Genomic DNA, 24054 nt, shown 5'->3' with positions numbered 1-24054 from the left:
GTTTGCATCACCTCCAAGACAACCCTTAGGAAATAAAGACTATTCTGTATTTTCAGATGCTACTTCAGTTGCTGCAGTTGTAAAGTTGCTTACATTTGATCTGGATGCAGAGAGAAAACCAATGAACAAACCATTTCTTCCTTTTATTTGGCATAACTGGCATAGTCTAATTCAGTTTTCTTAGAAATCACACAAGCCCACTGAATCTCATTTGCAGTTCTTGGTCTTAGACATATTTTCCCATTTAACAAAAGCTGAAAAATTTAAAATTTTAAAATATCACTACTGGCATGATTTTTCTTCCTTTTGCTGTGGTGTGAATTTTGTCTATCACTTATGTTTGATTTTTTCTTTCTCCTTTTTTTTTCTTTTAAATGAATTGGGAAAGGTCGTTTTGTAGCTTTTCACACTTTCTCAGGTCTGAAGAACAAGAACACATACACATATACAGAGAAAAATGCATGAAAAAGCATCCTGGTCATCAGGAAAGATATGTATCTTTTGTATAATATGGATTCACCACTAAATGCTACATGGAAAGAAGAAACAGCAGCAAAGTACCACAGAAGAGCAGAGGTTAGCAAATTTAGGTTATAAATATACATCCAGCATGGCTACAATATTATACGTGTAACAATAACATTTTCTTCTCTTATTGTTCAGAAGGCAGTATAGCCACATTTTCAGTACTGGGTGGTGTGAGGGTCACAAAGAGTTCTGAAAAATATATCCAGCAAATGCAAATATCAATTCACTGACTTCAGAGAATGTTGAAATATTTCTGGTTTAATTCAGATGTATTGCTGAAAGAGAAGATAACAGGGCACAAAGCAGCACTTCAGTGTATTATTTTGCCTGGAACCATAGCTTTGACTTTATGCAACTTTCTCCTTGGGAAACTCATTTCACCCTTCTTTGTGGAATTAGTACTTAAAAGCCCCTGGAAAGAGCAGCTATTTATTATTCTGATAACAACAAGAAGAAACACACAGGAAAAGAAGAAAAACCTATTTACGTTGTCCTTGCTTCCTTGTGTTGTTACTACAAGCTGAAGAGACAATGCTGTCTTCAGTTCCACCAATTCACGTGTGCATGCACTGTACAGGCTAGAGAATCAAATCTGATATTTTTACTTGCAATCTGCGTACATATCTCTGTATAAAATAATGATACATTCGCAGCTCCAGTGTCTCTTCAAATCCTGTGTCCAGTTCTAAGCCCCTCTATTCAGAGGAGACATTGAGGTGCTAGAGCATGTCCAGAGAAAGACAAAGAGATTGATGAAGGGTCTGGAGCACAAGTCCTGTGAGGAGCAGCTGAAGGAGCTGGGGTTGTTTAGCCTGAGAAAAGGAGACTCAAGAGAGATCTTACTGTTCTGTACAACTCCCTGAAAGGAGGGTGTAGCCAGGTGGGGTTTGGTCTCTTCTCCCAGGCAATCAGCAGAAGGACAAGAGAACATAGTGTTATGGGCAGATACTCCAGGGCAGATTTAAGTTCTTCATTAGGAGGAAATGCTTCACAGAAAGGATGATTAGGCATTGGAATGGACTGCCCAGGGAGGTGGTGGAGTCACTGTCCCTGGAGGTGTTTAAGGAAAGACTGACTGTGACACTCAGAACCATGGTCTAGTTCGCACGGTGGTGTTTGGTCATAGGTTGGACTCAATGATCTCAGAGGTCTTTTACAACCTGGTTGATTCTGTGACTACATGAGTACAGTGGAATGATCCCTGCCCTAGTCCAGCTGCCACACTCTTGCTGCCACAGGCCAGGATGCCATTGCCTTTCTGGTCACTTTGCTGGCTCATGTTCAGCTGCTGTTGACCAGCCCTCCCAGGTCCTTTTTCCAATGAGGAGCATTCCAGCCACTCTGCCCCAGCCTGTGGCACTGCCTGGGGTTGTTGTGACTCGAGTGTAGGACCTGGCACCTATTGAACCTCCCACAAGTGGCCTTGGGCCATTGATCCAGCCTGTCCAGACCCCTCTGCAGAGCCTTCCTGCCCTCCTGCAGATCAACACTCCCTCCCAACTTGGTGTCACCTACGAACTTACTGAGGGGGCACTCTATTCCCTCATCCACATCACTGATAAAGATATTAAACAGCAGCTGCCCCAATACTGAGCCCTGGGAAACACCACTTGTGACCTACATGTAATCTGCATGTATAAATTCTCAGAAAACCCAGTAATGCTGCTGCTCCCTCTAATTGTAATTTTAATAATTTAGAAATTCTCCTCTGGGATTATCAGGCTTGTTTTATGGAAGCTGTCAGATCCTCGAAAGCAGCAGAAGCTAGCAATGCAGAGAACACCTACCTAGAGGTAAAACCTGACCTCCAGGTTTTCAAGTATATGCAATGTTATATGGAGGAAAGAGGGAGAAGGAATATATTTTACTTTGTAGCACCTTTGAGAAGAAGATTTTGGTGCCTACTTTTCCAAGTGAAGTCAACACTTTTCCTAGCAAAACAGCTATCATAATGTAGATAAGATTTGTTCAGATATTACATATTGACATGATATTATTAAGTTAAATTAGTTGTATCTTGAGGACTGCACATCAGCAGTAAAAGCAGAATAATTGTAAATATGCCTCTCCCTATGACTGAATAAATATTCTTATCACTCCTTCAGTGCAAGGATTTAGGCAATGCTTTTTTCATACAGGTCTAAGTGCACAATCAGGGGTCTCAATGTGTTTTTTCCTTCAGTGCACCGGGGGAAAAAGAGAAGTAGTATTGTGCCTGTGCTTTTTTGCTATAAATTGCATACTTCAAAGACTGCTTCAGACTTTAAATTGCAAACTGGATATGAAGCTAAAAGGATACTGCACATAGAAAAATGACTGAGACTAAAAGGAGAAATCAAAATATTTTAGAAAATTATTACACATAACTACTTCTCACTATTTAATACTTTCTTTCAAATAGTTTCACTTTGGTCTGAACAGACTGTAATTTTCAAAGGCATGATATTGAACTTCCACTTGCTATAAGTCTTTGCTTAGATAAAAAAAGACTTTTTATATTGGAAAGAAATAATTGTTCTGCTTTCCCAGTTATAAACTAAACAGATACTTTGGTGATTTCTTTCCAAATAAAGTGGTACTTATAAATGCCATTTAATAGTGTGTTTATAGCTGGTGTATTCAAAGACTCAATTTTACCATAATGGAAAATATGCAAAATCAAGAAGAATTAAAAAGAGTGAGAGAAAATGAAGCTGTGTAGTGAAAAATCAAGCTGTTCATAAACAACATTCAGTCCCCAGAAATGCCTTGCAAATAATAGAGTCAATATTAAGGCAATTTTGATGATTGCACCAGATTTTTGTTTGTTTGTTTATTAAATGGAGAAGAGATTGAACTCATTTTAGCAAGTAAATAGGTGTCTGAGAGGAAAGTTTGACTTTTTTTTTAAGAGTAGCCCAAACCTGCCTCAGACCTGATATTTTTCTAAAGGCAGCTAAAAGAATTAGATGCTCATCTGCTCCAATATGTCAGGAAGAATCAAAGTTTTCTGGGCTTCTCTGGAAATCTGAGCTTGAAGAGTTGCAGTCCGAGGTGAAAGACGTGTGTGAATTCCTTCCTTTGAATGATGTTTTGTTTATGGAAGTATTAGATTTTAGTATATTGAATTACAAATAGCTAGAAAGGACAGAACCTTGGGAAGATTCAGGATTAAATATTAGTTATATCTCCCTAATTGAAGGGTTTACAGGGTTTTATAATCAGAAGTCATCCAAAAGGTCTCAAATATATTTTTATATAAAATTTTTTGAACATTAAAATTTTATAAATGGTCAGTACTGTGGCAAAACTTCTTTCACATTCAAGTATGAAAATACAGGCCTATCTACAGAAACAGAAGGGGCATATATACAGAGCATGTAACTGAAATTGAAAATATAGAACATGAGCACAATTTAAAAAAATTTCCTTGGCTGTTGGCTCCCTGTATTCATCATCTTACTGGTAAGCTAAGGAAAACCTAGCTTAACCTCTGGTCCATGCTGTTTTGCACTTCTAATTACTGAATAATTGTCTGCATCTGATTGAGTTAAGCAATTTGAATTAAGCTTGAAAGGAAAAAAAAAAAGCTCTGGCAGATCATCTTCACCTGATGCCAGATCAGAAAAATTTCCAAGAACTTTTTCTACTCTTCTTCCCTTTCCTGGCCTCTCATTCCTGCCTTCGTGTCATCTCCTGTGACTGTGCACTTGAACTGGGAGCAAGCTGGAACTCTGACCGTGCAAAAACCCAAAACAATGTCATGCTTATCCTCTCCTAAAATTAGAATATTCTTTCTATTATCTCAGTCAGTTAATTTAACACATTCCACAATATAATTGTGGTGGATATAAAGCACTGGACAATGCTGCTGCTGCCTGGGATAGTACTCAGCAGGGGAACTTCTTCTCACTTGCAGGTATCAGATTGATCTAGTTTGAGCTAATGGGTTTTATTTTACCCTAAAAAACCCCTAGAGTATTGAAACTTGACACTAACAGTCCTAGCTGTAAGTCTTATCCCTTCCTATACTCCTTACTAGGTGAAGGTCACCAGATTAAGTCAACTGCCTTAAACAAAGATATCATGTTGTGGTTCAACAGGTTTCCCTTGAGGATAATATAAATTTAAAGACTTCCTTTGGACAACAACCATCACTTGTATTGAATTGGTGACTTACAGTCCTCAAAGCCAACACTAAACAACGTAGAGAAGAAATCCAGCTGGAATTTCTCAGGTTCCCTTCCTTTGCCAGGGCTTGTGAATGCAGGACTTGCCAATGGGCAGATAACTGGGGACAGAGCAAAGGTCTGATACACTGCTTTTCCTTTCAGGTTTCATCACTGAATAAATGCAACACATAAAGTGATTAACACCTTCTCTTGAAACTTCTCAGAAAAATAACTTTTATTTCAGCATAAGTATAGTACTTCCACTTATGATGTAGTGCATTCTTTATACATAAAAATAGGATGAATCACTGCAAAACTGAGTATAAAACTATGCAGTTTCAACCAGAAAACTCTCATTTTCATGCTGATAATAAGAGCTATATCATATTATTCCTAATCACAGCAGGCCAGATGCCTCTGGTGTCTCCAGTCTAATAGCAATATACAGAACAGCTAGGAAATATCACTAGATTAATTTTAAGTACAAGAAAGCAGACTGCAGTGCTGTGGTATGGGTAACAGTCTTTTAGCTAAGCCTGAGCATATGAGATTCTCTTGTGCTTTTTTGTCTTCCAAAGAAGTGAGAAATGCTGGTGTAGTTTCACCTCCTGAGTTACCAGCAGTGTATTTGTATTTCTCGGAAGCATGGGAAGTTCAATGTAGGCTGAAACACAATAGCATTCTCTTGCTTTTGCTGGGAAGGAGTCATTACAGAACAATTTTGCTCAGTAACACTAAAAATATACAGATGTAGCATGTCTATCTCTCCTTCATGTCTTTTAAGCTTCAACTTGCCTCTATCAAGTCCTATTATACAGACTCTGATCATATAACACTTCAAGGGTGCAGAGAGAGGTGTTCAAAATCCCAAGGTAAATATTAATGGTATAACCTGTTTCCACATTCCCTTTGTGCTGTCAGTGTTTAGTTTATGCAATGGAGGAAAAAAGTGTATGCCTTTCTTAAAAAAAGAACTATTGCTGTTCAAATACTCTTGAAGTTTTCATTATCCACAGAATAGCTAATACATTTCTGATTGCTATTCCAGCTCTTGATTTTTGTTACCTAACTCACAAAGAAACAAACAACTTTATCATTCTGTGAAGGTAGTTCAGGTAGTGCAGTTCTAACCCTCAGTTTTAGTCAAAAAGGACTCTGAAACTGAGAGCTGAGGAATAACTTTTAAAGAAATTTTTGCAAAGCCTCTTCATTTCTGCATTTCTATTTTTGTCTTTTACTCAAATTATATGGCTGGATGTAGTTCAGAATCTGTTATAGTCTTCTCAAAACTGGTCTCCCTAATTCTGTTTTAGCTGAAGGTGGTCTCAACAGAAACTTTTGAAGTAGATATATGAGTATATAAGCATGAATATAAAGTGTAACAAAAGTTTGACAAGGCAGTATACAAAACAAGAACACTACTGGTCATTAATTACTAATGTAGCACTAATATAAGAACAGGTGGGTGTTTGGGGAAAAAAAAAAAGGCCAATATCTTACAGAAAAGATACTTTGTGTGCCTTTCTTCTACTTGCTCCTTTTCAGTCTCTTCCACATGGATGTTCCTGTGACAGAGACCCAGAGTTCTACTTCGTAACAGAAAGAATGCACAAGATATCTATATATTAAAAAAGAAACTCATTAGATTTCATGCACAACAAGTTTCTATGAAACCATAGTTATCTCCTTTGCATTATTTTGCTGCTATTAAAACAGAAGGACAAAGAAATGTGTTTGTAAGGATGCCACAGCCCTCGTGGTAGGAATTGCCCCTGGGACTCAGCCCTCTCATCCCTGAAAATGACTGTGTTGGCCAGGGCTGAGTGATTTTCAGCCAGGTTTGCAGCTGGGCTGCAGGGCTGCTTTGGTGTAACTACTGATCAAAGTGTCTCTAACTCTGAACCAGAGGTGAACCTGTAATTCAAAGGGGGAAAAAAAAAAAGAAGTCTACAGCACTTTTATGTTCATTTCACAGTTCATGGTGAGAAATTATTCTTATTTTTCAAGTTCCTGCAGTGCTAAGCTGAGAAAATGGGCTTTCAGTAGTTTTCTTTTAATTGGGAGCCCAGCAGTACAAAGACAGCACAGGCTGGGGTATATTTTGAAATCACCTGCTGCAGCTTGCACTGTGGCAGTAATTGAAACTAGGTGTGACTAAAGTATAGTTCATCTAATGGTAATAATAGGTGCCACAGTCTGATGTTCTTTCATAGGTGATAAAAGGATAATTTAGCAGATGCTACATCTAATTCTATTTTTCAGTGGGTAACACAAGATCGAGGTTTCAGTTCCTACTTTACTTAACTATTATAGGACTTACCAATAACTGATTTATTTTTGCTGCCAACTTACTTTTTTAAGCTTTGTTCAACCTAGTTTCCAGTTTTCCATGTGTTCATACATGAAATTCTCTGTTATATGAGCAGATTTTTGGAAGCTGTTGTTGACATGAATCAGAATTACGCAGCTACAGATTCCAGTTTAAAAATGTATTCAAAAATTCCTTTGCCTACCTTGGCCCTTTTTAAGTGGCATCCTCACCCAGTTATCCTATGAAAACATCTCAGTTAAAATTGGAAGTCTCATTCAGCAACACAAACATCTATAAATATTGAAATGGTTCAAAAACTTACAGCCTTCTCAAAACTGAAGTTTTGGCAGTCTGAGTAAGTCCTGAGTAATTGAAACATCCTCCTGGAACTGGCAGGTATGGTCAGGACTATGTGAGCCTTATTTCTTTGTGGATAATCTAAAGGAGGATCTAAAATGGCACTAGACATCTGTGTTTAGTCATCTGAATTGCTTCCTTGGTGTCTCTGTTTTGGGATCCTAAGGAAGGATTCCTGAGGATGTGAGTGTGTGGTATTGCCATTGACTCCAGTAGGACTTGTGAGCTCTCAGTATTTCCCTAAGCCATGAAGAGTACAACCACTGGAAAACTTGTATATAGATGTATTATAGATGCCTCAGTTCAGTCTCATAGTCCTTGGAACCTGCCCTCAGCTGTCGTCCTGCCCATAGTGCTTTGGTTTAGGAAGTAAGAAAATGCTCAGCTTGGATCCAGGCTGAGTTACCACAGATTTAATAACTCCGTGTGCCCTGGTCACACAACCCGTGCCCACGCTCCACCCATATGCACACAAGAACTCTCCCCACCTGATACTTGGTATGATTATCTCATGTATGTATTTAGGTATTCTTCTCTGGATCCTGCACAAAACCTAGATTTTCATCCAGTGGCATTTTGGCAACAGGATAGCCTCTCACTCTGCTGTCCTTCCTGAGACATTTACTTCTGTATTGTGTTCCTTGGGCCAAACTCTGGTTCCTTAGCAATGTCTTGCTGGTCTCTCCCTCTGGATCTTCCTTTTGTTCTTCTTTCTGCAGTGCCCTTCAGTCACTACCATTTGCTAATTTCTTTCCTGAAGCAATGTGTGGCCTGTCTTCTTGGAATTCATCTGACAATGGATCTCAGTAATATTTATCTTCTGTGGAAACAGCTGGGATCAGTGCTTAGCCAATCCCACCCTTCTTGTAGCTCTTTATCCAGCAGCTCATTACATAGCACAGGCAGTTCAGAGATGGAATAGACAGAACCACCTCCCCTCACTGCCTCAGAGACCTTGAGTCTACAACTACAAACTCCCTGATGCAGGGCTGCAGAATTTTCTGAGATAGCCCTTTCTTATTCTTTCCAGCTGAAACTGTTCCTCTTTGTGTGAACTAAGTGCTCAATGGCTATGAATGAATGTTCATCCTGAATAGGATGAGAGAAAGCAAGCTGAGCATGGCTTCAGTAACTGCAAGACTCTGTTGGGATAAAAGGTTCCTGCTTCAATAAGTGATCATGATGAGAATATTTTAAATATAGACAGATTCTTGTGATGGAGAACATACATAAGATGGGGGCTACGTGCTGATTCTGGCATGCTCCTTATGCACCTTTAGAATTTTGTTGATGTAGACTTTATGTATGTCACTACAATAACATGGAATCACAACATCACAGAATTTTCACAGAATTTCTGAGGCAGGAAGGGACCTCTGGAGATCCTCCTGTCCAGCCATATCATGTTCAACTGAGGCACATCTGCACCAGCAGATGCAGAGAAAGTCTTGGCCCTACTTGGATTGTGGATAGGCTGAAAAACCTGAGCTGGCAGCACATGTGCTCATGTAAGCCAACACCAAGTTTGGTGGGAGTGTTGGTCTGCTAGAGGGCAGGAAGGATCGACAGAGAGATTTTTACAGACTGGCTCAATGGTCTCAAGAGAGCTGCATGAGGTTCAATAAGGCAAAGTGCCATGCCCTGCCCTTGGGCTGTAACAACTCCGTGCACTGTTACAGGAAGGGAAGAGAGTAGCTGGAAAGCTGCTCAGCAGAACGGGATCTGGGAAAGCTGACCAACAGCAGCTGAAATTGAGACACTGTGTACCCAGGTGGCCAAGAAGGCCAATGGCATCCTGCCTTATGTCAAAAATAGTGGCCAGCAGTACTAGGGAAGTGATTGTTGTGCTACACTTGGGACTGGTGAGACCACATCTCGCGTGCTGTGTCCAGTTCTGGGCCTGTCACTTCCAAAAGGACATTGAAGTCCTGGAGTCTGCCCAGAGAAGGGCAATGGAGTTGGTGAAGGGTCCTGTAAGGAGTAACTGAGGTGACTGGCATTGCTTAGTCTGAAGAAGAGGAGACTCAGGGTGGCACCTCATTGGTCTCTACAGCCACCTGAAAGGAGATTGTAGTGAGGTAGGGGTCAGTCTGTTCTGCCATATCAAAAGAGAAAATGGCCTTAAAGTGCACTGGGGAAGGTTCATATTAGATATTAGAAAAAAAATTCACGGCAAGAGTGGTGAGGCATTGCAATAAGTTGCCCAGGGAGGTGGCGAGTGTTCAAGAGACACCTGGATGTGGCACTTGGGGATATAGGAGTAGCTATGATGGTGTTGTGTTGACATTGGACAGATGATCTTTCCAGCCTTGTTGATTCTGTGATTCTATAGGCTTCAGTTTTAGACTCATTGGCTCAGATCTTTACTAGCTTATGCGTCTCCCTCATACTCTCTGGTATTCTGTGTAAATGTGCTTAATCTTTCAGCCAGGTGATTTTGAAATTTTTATATATTAAAGCATGTAGTGTTTCCTAAATTAAAAGAGAAAATATACTAAAATTCATAGTTCAGTAGTTTTTATATTCTTTTAAACCAAAAATTTCTGCAAAGAATATGGAAGTAGAAATATTTTTCCTGAGAGGCAACATGCTACAGTAGCATGATCCTTGCTCAATTTTAGTGATTTGTGGTAAGTAAAGCTTATACTGTTCAGTCACAAATGTGAGCATAACTTTCTCAGCATCCCTGAAAACCAATCCTCAGTGGGGTATATTCTTAATTTTATGGATTTCTGTATTTGCTGCTGAATGCTTTTCTAAATTTTCACCTGCATTGCTATGGATACCACTAAAATCTGATTACTGTTGCTGAAGGCGCCACCTTAGCTTCAAGAGATTAAATAATTTTGCTTTTGCTCACTATTGGCTCCAAAACCTGGTTAATACTGTCATCTTAGAACTACCCCTACTGGGGAATTTGCTGGAAAGGAAAATGTGATTTATGATTTAAACTCCATTACTATGCTGATTATTCACAGCAGTGAAAATTTATACCCAGCTTGATGTGAAATATTTAGTTTAAGAATTTTGCCCATAAGGAAACACAAAGATATGATAAACTGTAACACCAGTGTCTTTCGATTTGTAATGATTTTTAGTAGGCCAGGGTCCAGTGTAGTCCTCTGAGCTTCCTGCTGTTACCAACTGGAGAAATCTGCAAGACAGTTAAATGACCTCTCCATGTCCTATATCTCTTCTCTGTAGCTAAGAAAGCATTCAAACTTCTTCTGCTTCTGTGACTGCTTGTTTGCAGATTAAAAAGTCTCTAAAACCATATTTAAAGAGGATCTCATAAACTCTCTGAGAGTTTTAGTCCTCCAGACTCAGCCTCTTGCAACTTCAGCCCTCAAGGAGTTAGCCCTGACCACGGAGATGGGATCTCCTCCATTTGCAGGTCCATGGGTTGTGTGTGTATAGGTGTGCATGTATCCATTTAGTCATGCTCTTCATTCCCGGGAGGAGACCACTTAACTGCTTTTGTCCTTTCTGAAAAAACTCATAGTTTAATGTATGAGGGAAACCACCCACAAAAGGGGGGCTAAGGTGTTGGGAAAAGAGTTTGAACTTGTCCCCTCTAAAGACGTGTTTGAAAAGTGCTATCTGAGGAAGCTGCTGGAAATCTGACATCTGCTTGGATTATTCACTCTCTTGAGTAAGCAGGAGCAGCAAATTTGCATTCTCTTTGTAGCTCTGCACTACATAGAGTTTCACAAAGCTTCTCTTGAACCTAAAGTTTACATCTGATACAAAATACAGCAACACCATTCGTCTACATGGATGCCCATACGCAATTCCATGGGCACTGATTTTTTTGCTATTTTTCTTGTTGCTGTTATTAGTTGTCTGCTTCTATCATGTTATCTTGTGACATGACTTGTATCATCCAAATCCAGTGTGGAACAAATTGACCAGAATGAGACCCATATAAACTGGTAGCACTCCTGGATTACTGTTTACCTGCCTTGTTATCTTACAAAAAAAATAACTCAAAACTTGCAATTCACTTACAAATGATCCTCCTGTAATTGCAGAAGTATCCAAATTTCAAAGGTCACTCATCCTTGAAATCGGTACAATTGATTATTTATAGCTTGCTGTCAAGAAACATATTTATGTTTCTGAGACAGGACCTGATAAACTTTCTCTCTGAAGCCTGCTGCCTTAAATAATAGCGCTCAATGAATAGATTTGCAAAATAGAATTTCATACACTGGTACTTTGATTACAAGTAATGCAACATGTCATCCCCAACACAGTAAAACTCCTGACATGTATCACTGAAAGTTGTCTTGTATAGAACTAAGAAATGCTTCAATGTTGATTTGTTTGATATCACATATTGCATAAAAATGTGTCGTCTTTTTAACAGAGATTGCTGATGGAGACCAGAATGTAAAACACTGGTGGAAAAAAAATAAAAAGGAAAAAAAAAAATCTAGATATTAGGAAGGAGTTCTTTAATATGAGGGTGGTGAGACAGTGGGACAGGTTTCACAGAGAAGTTATGGATGTCTCATCCCTGAAAGTGTTCAAGGTCAGCTTGAATGGTCTCATGAAAAGTCTGTCCAGGGCAGGGGGCTTGGCACTGGGCGATCATTAAGGTCTCTTCCACCCAAAACCATTCTATGGTTCTAATCTATAGTTTTTCTATCAATGGAAGCATAGATTTACAATTAATGTGACCACTCAAGTAAACAGATATTTATGAAATCACTCCCTTGCCTTGTGGATTAAACACCAAGGCCAAAATTCAGAAGAAGGGGTAAATTTTTAATGTGATTGACTACTTATTGCTAAGTGTTGAATTCTCACTAAGTTTGACCAAAATCACGTGCAAATTTTGAGGCCTACCCCTTGAAAGAATCATCAAAATCATGGCATGCTGGCAGACAAAAAATTAAATAAAATAAATAAGCATGTGGGGGAGCCTTCTTCAAATGTAAAATGAGTACAGGTGCAAAACATCCCCTTTCAATTGTTTCCTCAGTAATCCTGAGGTAAAATACTTTCAGTGCTCATTCAGATCTCAGCACCAGATTCAAGCTGCAGCCCTGCCATGCTGTATATCCTCTGTTCATCCACCATATTCCACTGTGGTCCTGCTGCAGCAGCAATATTATCAGCGGCAGTATCATTTCTTCTTTCTTTAAATAATTTGCTAAATGCTGCTGTAACTACTCATAGAATGAACACTGACCACAGTTTATGCTTAAGAATCCAGTTGGAGTAGACACTGAAGGTACTCATTTGATGACTATCAACAGAGGAGTTTGATTCTTATTTTACACAACTTTAGTTGTCTCTAGTTCTAATTATCTAAAGCACAAAGCAATGGAAAGATATTTTTTCCACATATGCATAGCTACATACCATAGATACATTCACATATAGTGATACACCAGTAGAGTGGTTGTGCAAAATTTTTTCTCCACTACCTTGAGCTGCTAAGTCATGTAGCCAGGACAGTATCAGAAAGATTTAAATGTAATGTTTAGAAATATAGAGGGATTTATATGGGATGGATGCTCTGAAAACTAGTTTTCTGTTAAAATAAAGTGTGATACTTGCAGATTAAGTCTGTTTGCACAAACATGGAACAGCAATATTTTTGAGGGGTTAATCAGAAAAAAAGTACTTATTATAGCAGCCACAAAACTTCAAGCACTTTTTGTCAAATGGGTTATTATTCCACCATCCAAAACCCAACAACTATGTACTACCTGTAGCACTCTGTGTTTTTTCTAAGCAGTCTCTCAGAGGATTTTCTTACCAGTTTTCCAGAGCTGATTCTTGTAAGGGCATGGATTGTAAACACAGGGCTGTAACTGCTGTACACAAGTGCTTTAATTTTCTCTTTCTCTTTCATTCTTGTGGCCAGAATATTTGATTGCTGAGAAATGCTCAGAACTAAAGTACTATCTTGTCAAGTTGCGCTGGTTTTACCTTATATTTAAAAATCGTCTTTCTTCTTAGCAATACTAATATAATTTAAAATCATTCTCATAGACTTTATGGACTAATTTTCTTTAGCTTGCCTGCACAGCAACACCTTGTGAATGGAATAGGGGACTATGAATGAAAAATGAATTTGGATACTGACCAGAAAATGATAGCTATTTTTGGCATAGTTTTCATAAATTATGTTCGTACTGCTTTTGTGATACACAAAACTAAGAAGTTCCAAGATTAAGAAAATGCATTTCTTAAATTCAATTAAATATCCCCACTGTGCCTCCCTCTTTCTCACTCCACTGAAGAATTCCCTCTTTTCAAGGAATTGGTCACATTTCTTGTCAGTCATTTCTTAATACAGTACTGGTGCTTAAATTTCTCAAACTGTTAAAATTATAGCAGGTTTAACATTTTTATCCATTTTACTATAGTTTAGTACTTCATATTATGAATACCTGCTTCTGTTTGGTCTGCTTGGAAGATTGTAAAGGATGGTTGTATGACAGAGCTTTAAGTGCCATTTTTCTGTGAGAGAACACATTTTTCCTGGAAAGTGTCTTAGAGTCACATTTTAAGAGAAGAAATTGCGAAACTGAATTAGTGCATAAATCAGAGAAAATATTTATTTACAGACATGTAAAAATTATGTTACAACATTTTAAAGAAAACTGTAATGAACCATCAATCTGCTCTAATGGACAAACTCTGAATGTTTCAATTCTAAATTGCAGTGGCACCAATTAAAAATCCAACTGTTAACAAGATTATAGTTATCTACATAGTTTAAGTACAGTGATTTTTCAGAACTAAAAATGGATCTACAGAGAAAACCAATAGGAACTGCAACAATATGTAATACAAGAGTTTACAAAAGTAAAAATATTTTTTTCTTGATCCAAACTTTAAAGCTTTTTAGTAAATATTTTCCATTCATGCAGCTGCCCATGTTTGAAACAAATATCTGAAATACACAGAGCTTATAGATCTGTGTAGAAAATGAATTGGTTTGATTCAGGACTGTCTGTAAAGGATTTCATGACTGTTGACTGTCCAAACTGATTGACAAGATCTTTTATGTTTTCTATTCTTCCGTATTGCAAGGGATGAGTAATGTTGAAAAATCCCACGATTGACAAAACTTATGTCAAACAAGTAACAGGTGATGGCAAACAACACCGAGCATACTGCATACATGGACAGCAGAGAACTATTAAGCTCTGTCAAAGCTACCAGCATCCTCTGGAGTGATTTTAAGCAAGCATGCCATTGAGAAACCTTGCTCATAATAGACTGCACGGGGTAACAATCTTCTGGCTTGCAAATGAAGTAGTGCCTCGTGGTGTTATCAGAGGTGACTTTTGTGTTCAAAATATATGCAGGACTTAAACTGTGATGTGAAACATTGTCAACATTGTGAATGTGCAAATCGTCTCTGTGAGTTTATAATCTAAGGGTAATGATTGTAAAGGATGTGTAAAAATCTCAGAGTGCTTTCTGTGAGTGTTAGCTCATTTGGAATGGAGGTGGTGAAGAGACAATAGACCTAGACGTTTCTCATATCTAGTTTATTAACACCAATATCAGAACTGATCTCCTTGGATGATATTCTGCTCTCTTAAGTCAGCCAACATTTTATGTGATTTAAATGGGACTAATGCCCCTGGAGCTGCTGAGGTTTGGAGTTCTTTTTTTTTAACTGTCAGCCAAAGATGGAAATCCCGAAATGGTAATTATTTTTTTTTTACAGTTAAAAATGTTCATAACTTATATTAAGACAAAAAAAGTGGAGAAGTATTTCACCCTCTGATTTGACCTAACATTTCACTTACACAGGAGTAATATTTTTTTGCTGCACTTTTCTTGGAGAGTTAGCCTTGATAAATTCTGAAGCTGCAATTGTTTATGCTGAGGTGTAACTACTTATACTAGTCTTTCCTTATTTAAGGAGCTAGGTACTACTCAGCACTTATGTAAATCATGTAACCCCACACACATAGACAAGCTAGATATAACATACACAAACGTTATAAAGTGAGAGCGCAAATGTCACATAGCTGCCTAGTGAAAAAAATCTCATTCAGTTCCAGATATTTAAATTCAAATGTATGCTTTTCTTCCAAATTTTTGAAGAATATCATCCTTCTTTGATGATGGTCCCCATGCCAGAAACCTGACCTGAGACTTTGAGCTCCCACCCACTTACACCTGCACTACTTGAGGTGAACTTGTCATCTCAGAAACTGCTTTTTAAAACAGAAATTTAAAGTTAGATCTTTCAAAAATTCTTTCTGGTACCTTTTGTTTTCTCTTATTTTCAGCCTACAGAGAATGTTTGAAAGGGTAAGGCAAGAGTTCATCTTTGCAGCACTGAGCCCTGATCACTAAGCTGTGACTGGGGTACTTGCTATTTCAGATCATCCAGCACTACAGACTGGCACACAGCTGAGTCTGTGCTCCATCTCACTGTGTAAGATACTTCCTAAATTAATGCCTCTCTCTCTTGGGAGGCTGTCGATAATAAATAATTTATTTACCCTGCAATCACTTTAAAGACATGTCTCTTTCTATATGAGTACCATTAACATAGAGATGTAGATGAATAAATACATATTCCGTGTTTCACGTCATCTGCAATGCTAAAGAGGTCTGGCTTTGGGATGGTGAAAAAGTTGGTACTTTTATAGTGGGAGAATTCCTTGTGCCCATATGCTTTGATACCTTTAGTGTCTCAGCAACAAGGGAAATAATGTATCTATTCTGTTTGAAAGGAAACATGATTTATTAAGAAATTCTATACTGAGGTTCCCTCTACAACATCTGCAATAATTAGTTATTCCAACTTCAGACTTTTAGGAAGGCTTTAGGAGTATGTGGGTGAAAAGACTATTGCCAGAAAATAACCCAAAAAGTAATAAGTAGGCTAACTCAGGCTGTCAGATATTGGCAGGCTATAAGTAATTTTCCTGGCTAGACAGGAGGCTGACTGACTTTCCATATGGTAGCAACAAATGCCTTTAGAGATCTGCAAGAACAGCTGTAACAACTGTCTGATGAATAGATCACAGAGAGGGCTTATCTGAAGAAAGGGATTTACAGGAGGATGCAATATACAGTTTATCAAGTTGCTCTCTTTGACATTTTCACTTTTTAGAAGCTATTCTACTACCAAATGTAATTCTTTCCAATGACAAATAAATTGAATAAAATAATGAAAAATACCACACAATGTATTTAATTGTGGCACTGATCAAAATGATCTTGTTTGAATTAAGCGGAAAACAAAGCAGTGCAATGACTCTAAATATGGTAAAACAGTAAAATGTGCTAATCATAAAAATAGCTTTTAGAAATATACATTTGTATACAGTGTTTTCCACACCTGTTAAATACGTCCTTCATATTATTATGATACAGTACATTGGCCTTTAAGACATCAAAATTAAAAAAATAATACCAATAATTAGCCAGAGAAAACCACATTTACAATCTAAACCATAAAAATCTGACAATTGTACAGCTTAGAACATATAAGAAATGGATTTTCTAATATTTGAACAATAATGTCCATTTTAATAAGTAAATTGAGTTTCATACAAATTGAATCAAAGGTGTTGTCAGCCAGTAAGAAACTGAAGTTCACAATTTTCTGTGGGGGAGTCAGAGTTTCTCTTCTCAGCCTTCAGGGGGTTCACACATGACATCTCATCACTTGATCTGTAGAAACTGAGAAATGAAATGTTTGCTTTAGTATGAAAGCATAGAATTTCTTCCAGGAGAACCTCAAAAAGAAACCAAGACAGCTCGGGAAAAGAGCCAAGAGGACTATGACTTGACTTTTTCACAAATCAACCAAATATCAATGTCTATGATGCTTTCCCACTTTAAACCATCGAAGATTAAAAGAAGAATGTGTTCCTGCAGCAGTGGACAATCAGGACTGTGCAATAGTCTTGAGCAGACACTATGGCCCAAAATAATAACACCAAATCAAGCAAGAGCTGTTGAAGCTGAAGTATACCTCCCCTCAATAAATCTATGCAAACAACTGCTGAATAATTTCTATTTTAGCAGCAGGAAATAGAATAATGTATCTTGGCTGCTTTGCAATGAAATGCTTTATTTGCATAATAGCATTCAATCTAAATAAATTGCTTGTAGAATTCTTTGCTCCAGTCCCATCACACTATTTATATACCTTGCTCCATTTCCACTGTCTGTGTGCTTTCAGCAATGCCTGTTGTTACTAGACTGATGGATTTTCCCTCAGATGCTTCCCTTTTGCTCTTACCTATTTTGCTATTGTTTTTGTGTACCTGCCATAGGATATAACTGTATATCCTTCGATTCCTTTTGTTGCTTTATCAGCCACACCATGAAAATGCAAAAAAAAACAGTGTTAGCCAACGCTTTTGAGGTTCATTCTTCCAGTAGAGGCTGGAGGCAGGTGGCATCTAAATATCTGAGGCCTGTTATGTGACCCATTATTGCTACCAGCTTCAAGTAGGCATTGAGTGATGCTGCAGGGGAGCATAAGGCAAACCAGCTCCACCTACTCACAGAGAAACTGACAACACTTTCCTAATAGCATCTGTCTCAAAAACTGACAGTAGAAAATGTTAACAGACTAGATGGTTTCTTTTTTTAAAGTGAAATTTTCAACCCAAGGTTTTTTCAAAATTTTGACAGGAAAAATATCTTTCCGCCAATCCTTTCTGCACTCTTTTTTGGGGGCGTTGGAGTCTATTTTTTTTTTTACTGGAAAAGGAAACAGCTGACAAAACCTGATGCAATTCTGATTAAAAAAAAAAAAAAAGTTTCTGTTAAAATTTCCATTATTTCCATTTACTGGAAGCCTGGCTTTCCAGAAACATCCAAGTCGCTGCAGGACTGAGCTCCTGACTTTGAAAAAGTCAGGCATCAGATTTCCTCCTCATTGCAAAGAGAGCACCAAGTCTCTGGCTGTGGTCTTCACAGGTAACAAGGATTTGGGAGAAAAGCTCATGTGAGAGATCCCAGAACTTTCTTCTTTCAGTTAAATCATCCTGAAACTATTCTCTATTTGCACAGAGAAAAATCTTCATCTCTCCTGTTTTAGGTCTGATCCCTAGAGAGACTAGCTATAATAAAAAAGACCTTTAAATTCTCCCCTTAAGTCTGAGAGAGGCTTAATGGTTTTAACTAGCTATTCATCTTAGAAGAAGTAAAAAAAAAAGTCACACTGTACATCCTATTAGCTCCAAAGAGAGTTCCTCTTTTCTAGTCTTTTTTTCAACTAAGCTTTGTTGTTCCATTATGCCACTATAAAGAGCAATAATTATGAAAGCAATAAGAGTCAGATTTTCAATTTATTTATTAAAGTTTTTTCCCTTGCCATAAACCTTTCAAGCATTTACCTGTGACCAGCACTAAAGAGTTTCATTAGGTCATTGTTGTGAAACATTAACATTGCTAACCATCTGGACCCAAGTCATCAGTGCTGCTTTGCTGTTGGTTAGAAACAGCAACAAAAATTTAGCAACCCCACCAGTCCAAAATATTCCTGTGTTCTTTCTACAGTACATGGACTTCTTACTTCCCTCTCACTACAAATAATGGCAAAGTCTGAGAGGAAACATTAGAATCTGAAAGAGCCAAGCTTTTATTTTCCCTGGAATGACAGGAATACAGGGCTATGATTAATTTAGAGTAATTCAATGCTAATTTCATTCTATTTCTTTCTTCTGAATAGTGTGCAGTTTATCATCTGCCTTTATGGCAGTGTTGATGATATTAAAAAACCCTCATAATGACTAGTGGGTTTTAAAAAAAATTTTTCATTTCTTTCCCCTTATATATAAAAACATCTCCTGACACAACAAGAATGAACTGAATTACATTTAAGCCAGTAATAAGGCTTTCATTTGATGTAGTTCTAACAGAAAACCACTTTAGAAAATGTGATTTGAACATAATGCATTTTTAGAATTGAATAACTCAACTCAGCATATAGACTTGGCATCCATAGACAATATCAAAGGAACCCTATATACTGTCCTAATTGCCATCATAATCTCTGAAAAAAAAGATGGAAAGAATTTTTGGAATATTTATTGGTTCATTTTTCCCCTGAAATTATTTCTGCTGCTTTTTTCATTATCTGGATGTTTTTTTGAGCATGAGGTATTGGCAACGCTCTTCTTAGGCATAACACTGTATTTCAGTCTTCTAAAAACTCTGTTGCTACTGTTATTATAGTTCTAGTATAATCCTTCTGGCATTTTTGTCATATTCGAATATACTAGATTAAATTAATTTTAACTATACACTATTATATTGTATATAACATTGGAAAGCCAACATCAAATATTAAAAAACCTCCCTAATTGAAAGTGCAGTTCTGCTTTACGGACCCTACACAATAATTACAAATGATGGCGCAAATCTGATAAAAGTCAGTAAAAATGCAAAGTTTTCCATCTTGTTTTTTAGAAGCGTAATTATTTTATAATTTACCTCCCCTCAAAGCCTAGCTAATTTCTATCTTTACATCTGTAGATCTTTCAGCACGCTCTGCATGTAAAGAATATTTTCTTGTCGGAGAGCCTGGCCGTCAGATCATCTACCAGGGGACCAGTTCCTCCAAGCTCTGTGCTTTGTAGTCATGAGGCATGACAGAATATGAATAGCTTGCACTCTGTATTGCTCCTAAAAGCCTTTTAGGAGAAGACAAGTCCAATATATGGTAGGGACTGCAGGTACTGTCCTTCTGCCTAAGGACCTGGAAGCTGTAACAGTGACCCTTCTGTGGTAGGAAAGCTACTGACTTTTCTAAACTCATTTAGATGAGCTTTATTTGTCTGCAGGAGATGGGTTTTGTTTTCTGCTAGCTAGATCCAAACGGAGCTCAGCTGCTTTCCTGCTCTGAATTATTTGTTTTTCCCTATGGTTCTGAAAAAGGGAAAAGAACAGAGGTATGTTCCTTCATCCCAGTAAATAACTAGTTTCCTTCTCACAGGCTTTATGGGGAAAAGCGTTCTGGACTTTACCATGCTTTATCTTCCAGACCTAAATGTACAGGAATACATCTTACTATATGAGAGTGTAAATTCAGCATGTGTTTTTGGGAGGGAGTATTATGAATGTGCTATGACTAAATGACACAAAAGATGTACATGATTGACATCTTACCTTGTAGTTATTAAGAAAATGTTAAAAGAAAAATCCCACAGAATGTAATTGTTACAGACTTCACCGTATGGTTTACCCCACAATTAATTATAAGCAAGAAGAGCATCCAAAGTATATGAAAGACATTAATCTGAAAAAATGCATCTGTTTTTAAAAAAATCCTTTACTCAGAATGGCTTTTATGATAGCATTAATCTTAGAAACTCTCAAAAAATGCAGCTAAAAAGAGGATGGATAGATGATGGTTCACATATACACGTGAACTTGAAACCCAAAGCCTCAAATATCATTCCTCTTACTCTCCTGTCTCTTTTTCCTTGCCAGACAAACCCATTCTCAAGACTGGAATTCTCAGTTTAATAACTGTAGTGGAGGCATCTGAAGCCACTGCTGACCATTGCTTGGTAAAATTGCACATCTATCTCTTGCAGGCTCCTCTTGAGTTGGAGACTTGATGTCTGACACCTTTCTAGGTTTCTGCTGGTGTCTGACTATGCTTTGACAGAAGGTTATGTGACTGCCATACATCACTTTCTGTGAAACAACAGCAAGCCCCATTAAAAAGCAGCAGGTACACAATCCTTTCACTCCCAGCACCACCCTCATACTCGTGCTACCTCAAACTGCAATTGTCCCACAACTGCTTTCATTATATCTGATTCTCACTCCTAATACTGTTATCTGTACAACTGAGAATTCTGAATCCAGGTCTACAGATGCTGTTTTTATGTCCTTAAGGACAGCATACTCTCTTTCATCTCTAATAATTTCTTTTGATTATGCACTTTCTGGACAGCAAAAGAGATGAAAAATACAATTTTTCTGCAGAGTAGGCATTAAAAAAAAAAAAAAGCAAAACAAACACAACAAAATAGCCAAAACTTAGTTAGCAATTGTTGATCTAGATATTTATGTAAAATGAGAAAAATCATAATGCAGTACAGAAAGTAGTAATGCAAATTGCCATTCTGTTTGTTTGCTTTGTCTAACTCAAGACAATATCCTCCTTTTCTCTTAAGCAGGCACTCACACTGAGTGCAAAACAATGTAATTTATATTTGTAAGGTACCATGGGGACATGCAGTTTTGTTGGCTTTTACACAGCATTCTTCATCGTCAGTGGAAAGCCACAAGGAATAAGCAGAGCTTACCAAGGAACGTTGAATTTGTATTAGCTATCACACTGACTCCACAGCTGTGTTCATTTGAGGTACACTTTGCACTTTGTCCCTTGATTTAAAGCATGAAATCTCTAATTCAGTAAGAGTCATATGGGTGGTTTAGTTTAAAGCCCCCATATGAAATGTAAATGCTCAGTTCAGTAGGTGTGAGCAGGGAAATGTGAATGTGTATCACATTTTTGCTGCTGTCAGTTGTAACCCTTGTAAAACAAGAAAAGCAAAATGATGGCACTAATGCACAATGTTTTATAATGAACTAGTGATAGAATATTCACTGAATTTAACAAATAGAGGGATTGTTTGATAAATTTTAATAAAGGATAATTACAAAAACCAGTTGCACCTTCTTTAAACGTTTCTTCAAATGATGAAATCAAATCATTATGTTTTGGACTCTGCAAATCATACTCTAATTGCTAAAAACATTACAGAATCGTTTTTCCATTCTGTGAACAGCTTAATTACTTTGAAGTTTTAGTATTTATGTGAGTACATGTGAGAATGATTGTTTTAGTCATCAGTGAAAACAAACTGCTATCTTCTTTGCATTAAAATGCTGTTTTCACTTGTTTGTCCAATAAAAATCAGCAGGAAGAATAAGATAGCCCTATCAGATACTGATTTTTCCCCTAGACCATCACATCTTTTCTTTCTCAGACTCCAGGCAGAATTGTGATAAATGCTTTTGGATGTAGTGGTGGAGACAGGATCCAATATTTGGAGAGTGCTGCAGTTGAGAGGATGGTCAGCTGTGAGTCTGAAGGAATCACTTTAGGAATAGAGTCAACATGGTCATTTGACAGCTTGAGTGGGGCTATGAAAGAAAGAAGTGGATCTATCCACTTTAATTTAGGCTGTGTGTTTTTCTCCTGCTAGACTGCTCTTGCAGCACAATCTTCCTCTGCAAGGTCGTTTATAGCAGTAGGAGAAGACTTAGGGATTAGCAGCACAGTTTCTGGTGACAGTGGGAGGGATCTGAAGCTGGAGGCACTGGCCCTTCTGCACAGTGTGGGGTGGGCCAGGATCTCCAAGCAGATGTGGAAGAGGTAGCATGGTGGGGAGGTGGTGCTTTTGCAGAACTCAGTGCCTGGAAGTCCTTACCAGAATGCACCCACATTGCTACCCTCTGGTGAAACTGTGTTCCCACCAAACTCCTTTTCCTATTCTCTCAGCTGATAAAACCAATCTAAATGCAGTAAGGCCTCCCTGATGCTCTGTCCACAGAGTTCCCTCAGCCCATACCAATGTGCCTTGAGAGACACTCAACACCTTCTTGGGAGCCAGTGCCAAATAAAGCAGAGAAAAAAATGTTCCACCTTCATTTATCCCTGCATATGAGTGGATATTCATAGCAAATTCTCGAGGGTATGGCTCTCATTGGAGATCCCTGGGTATTTTCTGCTTCTTGGGATGGTGCCTGCTCAATGGGAAACAAATTCAATTGAGTCTTATCATGATTCACAGTAAGTACTGTACTTTATCATCCCAAATGCTACAGAAGAGATGCTTTTAAGTTATGGGGTGGTGTAAAAAAGCTGTAGACTAAAATTCCTACTGAATCAATCTCTGCTAACTGTGAGATGTAGGAATTCTCTAGTGTGAAGTGGTGGTCCAATTAGTATCAATGCTCAAGGCAAAAGTTCTTGTCCTACTAATGCCAAGGGTGCAGATTTGAACACACACTTTAATGCATAAAAGAACTACTAAAACTTGTACCCTGAGGCCATTTAATATGTATACATTTTAAGAAGTGTGGTTTTAAAATAAATGAAAGTAGAAGCTTAGAAGAATTGCCTTAAAGTAACTATGCAGAAAGCACCTAATAAACTTTCTCACTGTTGCCAAATTAGAGTTTAGATAGGTGTCAAAAACAAAAGGGTGTCTATTCCAGGCAAAATAAGTGTAGGCAACGATGTATTGAGATGAGGAGTGTTCTGTCTAATCAATCAGGCATTTTTCAGGTTCTTGGAGACAGAGGTTTTATTCAACTGAACAACCAGGTGGAGTGACATTAAAAAAAAAAAAAAAAAGTAGAAAAGAAATGGGAAGGAGAGAGTGCTGGAAGAAGAAGTTGGAAGCATATAGCATGAGACAGAGATACTGCGAAAGCCCAGAGTAAACCATTGGAAGCAGGAGTGGAATGAGACAAACAATGTAGATTGAATTTTTAAATGGTGACAGTATAATGAATTAAGACAGTCAATTGTATATACAGGATATAGAGTTATCTGCTTAAAACTGTCCTCTGTGAAAGTCTTGCTATGGAAATGTGATTGAGGTGGAAATGGCAATAAAAGATGGTCCTATTTAAAGCAGTTTTTTATTTGTATTTCCCTGCCTAATACTTATTTGAATGCAAAGTGCACAGTAGTGCATAATACTTTGGTTTTATGAGGATTTCAAGAGA

General features: G+C 37.8%; 1 protein-coding gene across 8 annotated transcripts in view; it reads right to left on the bottom strand.

The window, feature by feature from the left end:
• Positions 1 to 13896: 13896 nt before the first annotated feature.
• The window catches only part of RALYL (RALY RNA binding protein like), a 365612-nt gene continuing 355454 nt past the window's right edge, over positions 13897 to 24054 (bottom strand). For 7 of the 8 annotated variants that reach the window (XM_014870738.2, XM_014870736.2, XM_088176807.1 and 4 more), the window contains one exon: positions 13897 to 17022. In XM_014870738.2, coding sequence (XP_014726224.1) covers positions 17005 to 17022 — 18 coding nt within the window. In that variant the 3' untranslated portion in view covers positions 13897 to 17004. The remainder of the gene's footprint in view (positions 17023 to 24054) is intronic. The other variant, XM_014870740.2, reaches the window with a different exon arrangement.

Source organism: Sturnus vulgaris, chromosome 1 (genome assembly GCF_052056855.1).
Source record: "Sturnus vulgaris isolate bStuVul1 chromosome 1, bStuVul1.hap1, whole genome shotgun sequence".
Classification (NCBI taxonomy): Eukaryota; Metazoa; Chordata; class Aves; order Passeriformes; family Sturnidae; genus Sturnus; species Sturnus vulgaris.
This window is presented reverse-complemented; position numbering and strand designations above follow the sequence as displayed.